The sequence below is a fragment of the Protobothrops mucrosquamatus genome, unplaced genomic scaffold, assembly GCF_001527695.2.
Source record: "Protobothrops mucrosquamatus isolate PMUCROS unplaced genomic scaffold, P.Mucros_1.0 scaffold1394, whole genome shotgun sequence".
NCBI lineage: Eukaryota > Metazoa > Chordata > Lepidosauria > Squamata > Viperidae > Protobothrops > Protobothrops mucrosquamatus.
Window position 1 is genome coordinate 136,391 of NW_015387580.1, and position 9,635 is coordinate 146,025.

General features: G+C 38.7%; 1 protein-coding gene across 1 annotated transcript; it reads right to left on the reverse strand.

Moving 5' to 3' along the window:
• Positions 1–21: 21 nt before the first annotated feature.
• IRAK1BP1 (interleukin 1 receptor associated kinase 1 binding protein 1) lies at positions 22–6,429 on the reverse strand. The gene is made up of 4 exons (XM_015821737.1): positions 6,139–6,429; positions 4,153–4,218; positions 2,650–2,780; positions 22–1,339 (listed from the first exon to the last, which is right to left on the reverse strand). The coding sequence occupies exons 1-4, from the start codon at positions 6,427–6,429 to the stop codon at positions 1,057–1,059; spliced, it is 771 nt and encodes a 256-aa protein (XP_015677223.1). The 3' UTR covers positions 22–1,056.
• Positions 6,430–9,635: the final 3,206 nt, after the last annotated feature.

Sequence of the window (9,635 nt, forward strand, 5' to 3'; positions counted from 1 at the left end):
TTTTTTTTTTTTTGTACTTCCCTAAAGTACAGAGTCTGAGTTAGCTTCTGGCTTGGTACAATGTATACTTTAGCCATGTTCAGATATTTTTCTGAACAAGATGCACTGGAAATATGTTAAGGAGCAAGCCATGCCTGCAATATGTCCTGAGGTTCAGGATCTTCCATAGGTACCTGTACATTCAGCATATATGAAGATAGTTTTCCATCTTAGCACAACTGGAAGTCCTATCACAATTGTGTAGGTACCGTACATAAATACTTTCATCCGAAAATCTTAGAAATCCTGCGGAAAATATTTCTAAGTGGAATCAAAACCGAACAAAATTAACCTACCCAAGATTATCTTTTTTCATTAAAATTGGTGTCCTAGTACACAGTACTGAACCAATTTGGTTTGGATTATAAAGCATTGAGAAAAACAATTTCCTTAATACTTCTTGAACAAAGCCTAACTAAGCAATTTACAACTTAGCAATAAGAAAGTCACAATGAAGCTGTTGTACAAATATTTTATTTAAAAAGCAGACTGCTTTGGACCAAACCAGACGTGTATTGCTGCATTAATAAAATTAATTTTTAGGTTTTAGAATAAATTTATATACACAATAGGACTACTGGCTGCTATATAATAGTAACTCTGAATGCCTTTTAGATAAACCAGTTTTCTAAGACGTTGTAGTAACAAATGCTCTAAAAAGGCGGAACCTACTGACAAAGGGTGGACTACAAGGTACATCTACCTATGTTTGCCTTGTTGAGCAACAGAATGAGTCAGTGATTACTTTAAAATGATGCTCGGTGAGCATTTTCTTGCGTTGTATAATGATAGCTAAATAAAGCTTTCCATTAATTTTAGATATAACATCTGAACAATGACTTTCTAAAAACACTGGCAGGGATCCACATTTTTCACCCCATTTAATAGAAGACGTTTCTACTTATAGTTCCACTGTAATTTTAAATTTAAGACTATGGAAAAATCAAGTAGAGCTTCCTGAGTACATTCTTCTTTATAAAGGTTAAACAAAGTTTAATTAATGGTTGTAGAGGTTAATTAATTCACTTTTACAAGAGCAGCCTTTTTCCTCTTCTTCTCTCCCTTTATTTCAAAAATGGCAAATGCCCTTGAAGAAACGTAGATGGTGGCACTTTGGAGTTTCTGCTGAAAACTGAATAAATCTGAAGAATTGTCTATATGATCTTCAAGATGACCTTCCGACTCCTTTACCTCTTCTTCCTTGATTAGCAGAGGTTTCCCTAGGGAGTGTCCAAATAATTGGCAAACCTCTTGAGCTTTTTGCTGAGCACTTCTAACAGCAGAAACGCATACCTGCCTCCTGGAAAGAAAGAGCAGCAAGAGTTAGTTAATCAGTTCTTATTTAAATTGCAGTTTTATGCTTGTCAAACTCAGAATTCGATGACATTTCTTTCAGGTAAAGTGAAGTCCAACTATAGCCTCAAGATATATGATAACTTACTTCAGTATCACATAACTCCACATCTAGGCACATAATTACACACATTTTCGGTATCGCATAGTTACAAGTTTTCCCTTAATAGTATTTGTTTAAAAACTTGTTCTTTTCTGAAAGAAAGCCAAAGTAATTTTTAGGAACCAAACTTGTTTTTTTCCTTACTTATTCCTTTTTCCTTGTAAACTATGCTAATTGTGTAGTTGAGAGCAAGGCTATTTTCCCATGTTCTCCACACACCATCCTGGAAATATGAAGATCAGATTTAAAATACTTCAAATAATTACAACCCCATTTTTAAAAATTTATTGCTATTCTGTTGGTTTCCTTAATTTAGTTACATGCTGCAATACTAGAAAGCCATCTGTAGGTGAATCGGTAACTTGGGCCACTCACTTTCTCTCAGCCCAACCCACCTCACAGGATTCTTGTGGGGAAAATAGGAGACATTATCCAACTTTCAGTTGCAGAAAAAATAAAGGTGGGTTATAATAAGAAAAATGACAATAGTAACAGTAATAACAATAACCTTATTCCACTAGAACAGGGGTGTCAAACTGCTGGCCCGCAGGCCAGACATGTCATCTGGAAGTCGCGCCCACTCCATTGCCGGCAATGGCAAAACCATCCCGATACGTTGCGCAACGTCATGTGACGTCGCGAGTTTGACATGTCTGCACTAGAACTTTCTTTTTGTTACAATATTACAATATTACTGCTCATTTCTTATATTATCTTCCCTAAATTAAAGGAGGAAAGTTGGGAGATGAAAAAATGTGTCCAACTTGTCTAATTCAGTAATTCATTCTAACATTCTGCAATATTTCCCAATCTCTCCCACCTCCAAGACTGACAACACAGAAATACATATTACAGTAGCAATCTGCCAGAGTAACCCCAGTCTTTTTATTAGTAACGCAGTGGTGATGGCATTCCTCTACTACAGCTATGTGGAGATGCTGGTGTGAACCTGATGATCAGTTTTAGGTCTGACTAACAACCCTGGCCCAGAGGACAGCTATTAAAGCTGCAATCTCTATGTATGGCACAGTCAGTCCTCTTCACGTTGAGCAAGAAAATAGCATTTTTACTTGTGTAATATGGAACACACATTCATGGTGAAATTCACAAGCCAGAAACATACACCTTCTTGGGAAATGTATTGAGAAACTTACCGAAGGGTATCTATAGCCTCCACTGTATGGTAAAAGTGAGGTGAGCTGATGATAACAGATTTATCTAGTTTCTCAACAAGATGATTACATGTATCTTGCATTTTTCCAAAATCAGTAAATATAATGCAGACCTGTGAGTATAAAAATGTAGAAGCTTTTTTCCAATGGTTTAATTGCACGATGACCAAAACAAAAGATAGTAGTATATATGGATCTTTTCCAGCCTCTCACTTTTTTTTCATTTACTCTCTGTCTCGCACAATGTTTACTATTATAAAGCTGGCTCACAATCTCAAAAGTAAACCAAGTATAGTGAATTAAAAATCAAGTTCTGGCTAGGGTATTATCTGAAAATACTTAAGATACAACTGATGCAATTAGTTAATATTCCAATGCAGTAAATCCAATCTTGGAGCATTGGCAAGCAATATTATATAACTATTAATCTACTATTAAATCTACTTAAGAAATCTAATAGAACTTATTTTTCTTTAAATTATATTAAACAAAATACTTAAAAATGGACAAATTTATAAAACTACAGTTACTATCTACATGAAGTTTTCTTCTTCTGTACTATGGGGTGACCCTGACAAACACTAACATAAAAATTCAGGTCAATGAGAACTATGCAAATAGGTAGTCCTCGACTTACAACCACAATTGAACCCAAAATTTCTGTTGCTAAGTGAAACATTTGTTAAGTGAATTTTGCCCCATTTTATGACCTTTCTTGCCACAGCTGTTAAGTGAATCACTGCAGTTGTTAAATTAGTAACAGGGTTGTTAAGTGAATCTGGCTTTCACATTGACTTTGCTTGTCAGAAGGTTGCAAAAGAGGATCACAGGTCCCCGGGATACTGCAACAGTCATAAATACGAGTCAGTTGCCGAGCATCTGAATTTTGACCACGTGACCATGGGGATGCTGCAATGGTCGTAAGTGTGAAAAACGGTCATAAGTCACTTTTTTCAGTGCTGTTGTAACTTTGAACAATCACTAAATGAACTGTTGTACATCGAGGACTACCTGTACTTCTCTATTTTAAAGCATTTGCTAGTATCTACTAGTATTAAATTAGGACCGAAGTAATCTATCAGAGATATCTTCATTAGATAAGCTGTAATTTAAATAAAGGTATACACTTTTAAATATGAATCTATGCTACATTTTAGCATCACATCTCTTCAATAGTGCTGTCTATCTATTCACTTTATTATACTACTTGAAAATACTACCCATTCTTAGTTGATCAACATACAAGATAAGCAGAAGAGACATTTGTCTCAAGATACCACAGCAATTAATGACATTTTCAGAATACTTCCATTAAGTTTCCCATTAAAATTCTAAATTAGCTTTAACATGATACAATGCTAAATGACAAAGGAAATGAGTGAATTTAATAAAATTAACAATCTATATCTAGAGGAGTTTTAAAAATTTTGTCAAATCAAAACAAACATATTTGAGACTAAATGTGCTCTTATTTAAGATACTTGCCTCTGCTTCCATCTTATATGCATTTTCTATTCTACTGAAGTTTTTTGTCACAGTCACATCATTTTCCTTGGGGAGGAAAAATGATCATTTTAAGTCCACTACTTAAAAACAATGCTCTTTTAGGTACTAGAAACAACAGAATATAGCAATGTATTTCAAAACAGTAAAAGAAAGTTGGAGCTGGAACAGACTCACTAAAATCAACAGTTATATATTAATAAGGATTAAGTCAAACTCCAACCTTAACATCCTTTCTTAAGCAATGTTTTAGCTCATATTTTACCATGAAAACATTTAACCGTTCGTTTGATTTAAAAGTAAAAAAAGTGCTTCAAAGTAGACGCTGCTGCAGTTTCTTAAAGCAGTTGTGACCCTTCCTGGAATCTTGTGAAAGATCTTTTTGCCTTCAAATTCAAAGGAATAAACAATCCTAATAAGCATGGATTGAGTGAACAATTTCCAACAATACTTAACAAATTATGCTTTGAAAGACTGCAGTATCAGGAATATCCTAAATTACTGGTACCTACAAATTCCTGATAATCTTCTAAAGTGCCACATGTAGGACAGAAATAGAGTGTTACTCAATAGCATCATAAATCATCAAAAGAAACTTAATTATTCTCTAGGATTTTTTGAACTGTATTACAAACTGTGATTAACACAAATTCAAATATAGTGGCTAGTATCAATTGGGTGACTTTAGGCTATCACTTTTTCAGCCCTAGAAAGAAGGCAATGGAAAAGCACCTCTGAAAATGTTGCCTAAAAATTGCATGAATTTGACTATGGAGTGACCAGGAGCCTGACTGACTAGAAGGCCACATACAGTCTATTTATATTTTACTTGTGTGTTTTTTTCCCCTCAAATTTTTCCCCACAGTGTTATGTCTTGTATCTAGTTTTAGGAGGCATCATACCTAATCCAAAGGTACTAAGTTTTGTGGCTGAACGAAATCTGAAAATGGGTTGAAATAATTACATCCGTATGAACTCAGGAGAAATTATGACTTAGATCAGTACATAACTCTGTTGCTAGTTGCCCAATGACACCCCTTCATGGCGGCCAAATAATATGTATTATCATAGGAATATACAGAGAAATAATCCTTCCTTTGGGATGGTGGATTGGGAAATCTTTAGTAGGAAGGTGCAAACCACAGTTCTGTATCTGATCCAGCAGAGTAAATAAAGGAGGTATATTACCACTGATAAGATGGTCCTCAAACAAGAGTACCCTAGTAATAAAGGTACTGGACTACTAGCAACCCCAACCCCAGCTCCTTGGTGATTCTGAGCCGATGAATCTCCCTAAACTCAATCTACTTCACGGCCTTGCTGCTGCAATTAAAAAACTTTATGCTATGTACGCTGCCATGGGCTCCTGGATGACAAGTGTGATTCAAATCAAATAAGCCGAGATCAATTCCTGGTGAATGCCCCTACGCAACAATGTAAAAATGATTTACGACTGCCTACCTCTGGAATGGATAGGGGACTATCCAGATGATCCTTTATCCAAGTATTTCGATGTGTACAGCAGGCCGGAGCCACCAATTAGCCAAGCATATCTTAGTCTAATTCAGCGGCTAGCGCTTCCCCATGCTAGCTAAAACCAGGCGGGCATGAAACGCGGGTAGTTTTTAGCGTGACGGCGACACCAAAATTCTCAGAAACATACTTAACCTTACTACCTGGCTGAGACGCGAGTTCTCTGCCTCTGGAATGGTGGGACTAAAGCAGTGTTTCTCAACCTTGACAATTTTAAGGCATGTGGACTTCAACTCCCAGAATTCCACAGCCAGCAACGCTGGCTGTGGAATTCTGGGAGTTGAAGTCCACATGCCTTAAAATTGTCAAGGTTGAGAAATACTGGACTAAAGCTAGGAAAGATTGAGCCCACTCGCACGAGACGTCCGGCCCTTGCAAAGGGCGGGAGACCTACTGCGATTGCGCGCTGGCGGGGAGGTCTCTTTCTTTACCCACCGAGACGCCGCCGCGCTGCCGAACCGTCTGGGCAATGTAGTCTAGCCTGCGAGCGACGCTGCTCTGCGCCGCGCCGGCTTCCCCTTTCCTGCTTCTCAAATAAACCGTGACTTTGGCCCGATCCGGTCCGGCGCTGAGCTCCGCGCTGCCGCTCACGTGAACTTCCCGCCCAAGCGGCCCTCCTAAGGCGGCTCTGGCCGGCTCATCCTCTCCCGTGCCGGAGCCGACCGGCGGGGACACCAACTCGGCGAACACCCGAGCTGGAGACAGCGGCAGCGGCGGCGGCGGCATTTGGCCGCAGCTAGAAAGGAAGGGGGGGGGGGCGTTAGGAGATCCTAGCAACGAACGCGACGCCACGAGCCCTTGCGCCCAGGGAATGACGGACCTTGTAGTTCTGACGGGAAAATCACGTGGAGGCCGCAGCCCCGCCCCGAACTGAAGAGGAGTGGGGTTTTGTGCCGCTGCGGAATCGTCTCTTATCATTCGCGTACTATTGAGCAGGATGCAGTCTGGCGCTTGTGTCAGGATGGCCTTAGCACAGTGTTTCTCAACCTTGACCATTTTAAGGCATGTGGACTTCAACTCCCAGAATTCCACAGCCAGCATTGCTGGCTGTGGAATTCTGGGAGTTGAAGTCCACATGCCTTAAAATGGTCAAGGTTGAGAAACACTGCGGGGCTTAGCAGTTCGTAAATCATGATTTATGACCTAGCATGGTTACAAACAGAACTCATAATGATGTAGTCAGAGAAAGAGAGTTTATTCAAGTAAGACGTTGAGAATAATGATGTTTTATTCAATAAAACAGTTTATTCAATAAGCCGTTGGGTTTAGGGTGGGGGATTGCAACGAGAAATGTAAAGTTTTTCCTGTAAATTTAACATGGTTTAAGGAAGTGAGCTTGGCTTCCTGAGGATTAGGATGTTTTGTTTCTTGTCATAGAGAATGAGCAGAGGCCTGTAATTTTTAGCTGCCCTTGCTAGCCAGTTAAACTACTAGACAGTTGCTATTTTACCTGGTGAGTGAGAATGTTGCTTTGGATCCTGCCGTGGAAGAATGAAAAATGTGCACTTTTGGGGAGATGGACTTCTTTGGCAAAGTTCTGAGTTTATCTTGGTAGCCCATGCTCCAACAAAGTCCTATTCTCAAACATGCTGCTGCTTCAAGCATCTTTGGAATTTAGGTCCAAATAAACATAATTAAAGTTGAACCTCAGAAATAGTAATCACATAAGTCCTTTTCTAAGCTCCCAAAGTGCCTAGCTTGGTTGGTTTTTGTTTAATAATTTTATTTCCAAAGGTAACACTACCCTAGCTTCTATTATGGCCATTGCAAATTGTTTGATGACTAGTTCTGCCTTTAGCCCCATAAGTATTTCTATGCATCCTTTTTGAACTCTGAGATTATATATATACTAAGAATTTATCCACAGTGAAAGAAAGGGAGTACTAAGTACACATTTGAAGTGCAATTTTGCTGGGTTTGGATTGGGTAAAATCATTCTTTGTTATATAAATTTATTGAGACTGGCAATTTATTTCCTTGAACTATAAATATTTATTGCAAGTGGCTTGAAGTAAAAAAATCTACACACTTTTGGTATTTTAAATATTAACATATAATGGCAAATGTATTGTAGTAACCTGGAAACAATATGGCTATATAATAAAAAGTACATTCTAGAAGCAATTCTCCCTTTCTCCCGCTGCCCATTTCCTCAACTACTAATTGTTACTTGCCTATTTTAATCCTACTTTGGACCATATCTGTTTGGATCATTTGAATATAGGAGGCACAGTGGCTCAGGGGCTTAATGACGCTGGAGATAGTCTCAGCTCCAGCGGTTTGAACCCTAGCTCTCTGTGGCAGGGGGAGCTCCTGTCACTCGCCTCAGCTACTCTCCACCTAACAGCTCGAAAGCATGTTCTATTTGTGAGTAGATAAAGAGATACCACTTTGGTGGGGACTTGGTGCTCTGTGAAGGCAGTTAGGTTCCTGATGGCTGTGAATTTTCCCATTTGTGGCACCTGCTTACGAAGCAGCTCTGGGAAGGGAGAGGGCCTTGGGTGACGTTGCAGGAAGAACCACTCATCTCTTTCTTGATTGCGAAACCAGCTCACCGTCCTCTGGTGCATCTTGGAAAACAGGCAAGCATTTCCTATAACAGGGCTAGTACCTTGGAAAGCCAAACTTCTACTCTGCAATAGCATACTACTACTACTACTACTACTACTACTACTACTACTACTACTACTACTACTACTACTACTACTACTACTACTAATAATAATAATAATAATAATAATAATAATAGCAGCAGCAGCAGCAGCAGCAAAAGAGGCTTTGCTGAAGGGGTGAATAAGGGAAACCTCTTGAAAACAATGAGATTGAAAACAGAATATTGAAAGGAAATAATTGAGCATCGAGTTTCTAACTGGAAAAAGAAGCCTATGCATAGTCAATACCTGAAGGACATTGAAAGAAAGGCAGATACAAAGCTAACATGGAACTGGTTGAGATCAGGGATGCTAAAAAAAGTAACTGAAGGCTTTATTTTGGCTGCTCAATAACAAGCCTTGCAGACTAATTCAGTGAAAGCAAAAATTCAATATATCAGTAACAACAGGAAATGTCACTTATGAAATGAGAAAGAAGAAACAGTGGATCATCTTATCAGTGGCTGCAGCAAAATTTCACAGACTGATTACGTCATGATTGAGTTGCCAAAATCACACATTGAAAGCTTTGCCAGAAGTTTGGGTTCAAATGCAGCAAAAATTACTGGGAACACCAAGTTGACAAAGTTCTTGAAAATGGACAGGTCAAGATCCCCGTGGAACTCTCAAATCCAAAGAGAAGGACATCTGGCCCACAACATGCCTGACATCATTATTATGGAAAAGAAAAAAGTCTGGTTCATTGATATTGCAATACCAGGTGAGGCACAAATTGAAGAGAAACGGCTAGGGAAAATAACAAAATATTGTGATTTTTGCACATTGAAGTTGAGCAACTGTGGAGGAGGAAATCAATGGTTTTACCAATAGTAATAAGAGCCCTTGGAACAATACCCAAAGGGCTGCCTAGAATGATAGATGGAAATGTTGAACTTATTAGACCTGAAAATTCTGACTTTGCAAAAAAATCACCCTACTTGGAACTGAACACAGAACAAGATAGTTAGTTACTCTTTGGTCTCTTTGTCTTTGTCTGTATTTCTGGAGAAAGGATCTGCCAAAAGGACCTGCCAAAAGAAGACATTTTGAACACCTGAAGATAAATCTCCTGGAGGAGGCAAATTTATTAAGTATTATAAATCATAGAGTGGATATAATCTATACTGGCTGGAGTTGTACCCAGTTGCAATGTGCTTTGGCTGCATTCTGACCATTTGTTCTAAAGCATTTTGCAGCAGTTCTGACAAAATGCTTGAGCCATAAAGCCACATTTTGAAAAGCAAGATAACTACATCAATATCCATCTTACATTGATTGCAA

Coding starts and splice junctions, on each gene's coding strand:
- IRAK1BP1 (XM_015821737.1), bottom strand. CDS start 6,429: ATGCCGCCGCCGCCGCTGCCGCTGTCTCCAGCTCGGGTGTTCGCCGAG. Junction 4,219..6,138: donor GGCAGCGCGGCGGCGTCTCG/GTGGGTAAAGAA, acceptor TTCCTCCCCAAG/GAAAATGATGTGACTGTGAC. Junction 1,340..2,649: donor GAGGCTATAGATACCCTTCG/GTAAGTTTCTCA, acceptor CTTTCTTTCCAG/GAGGCAGGTATGCGTTTCTG.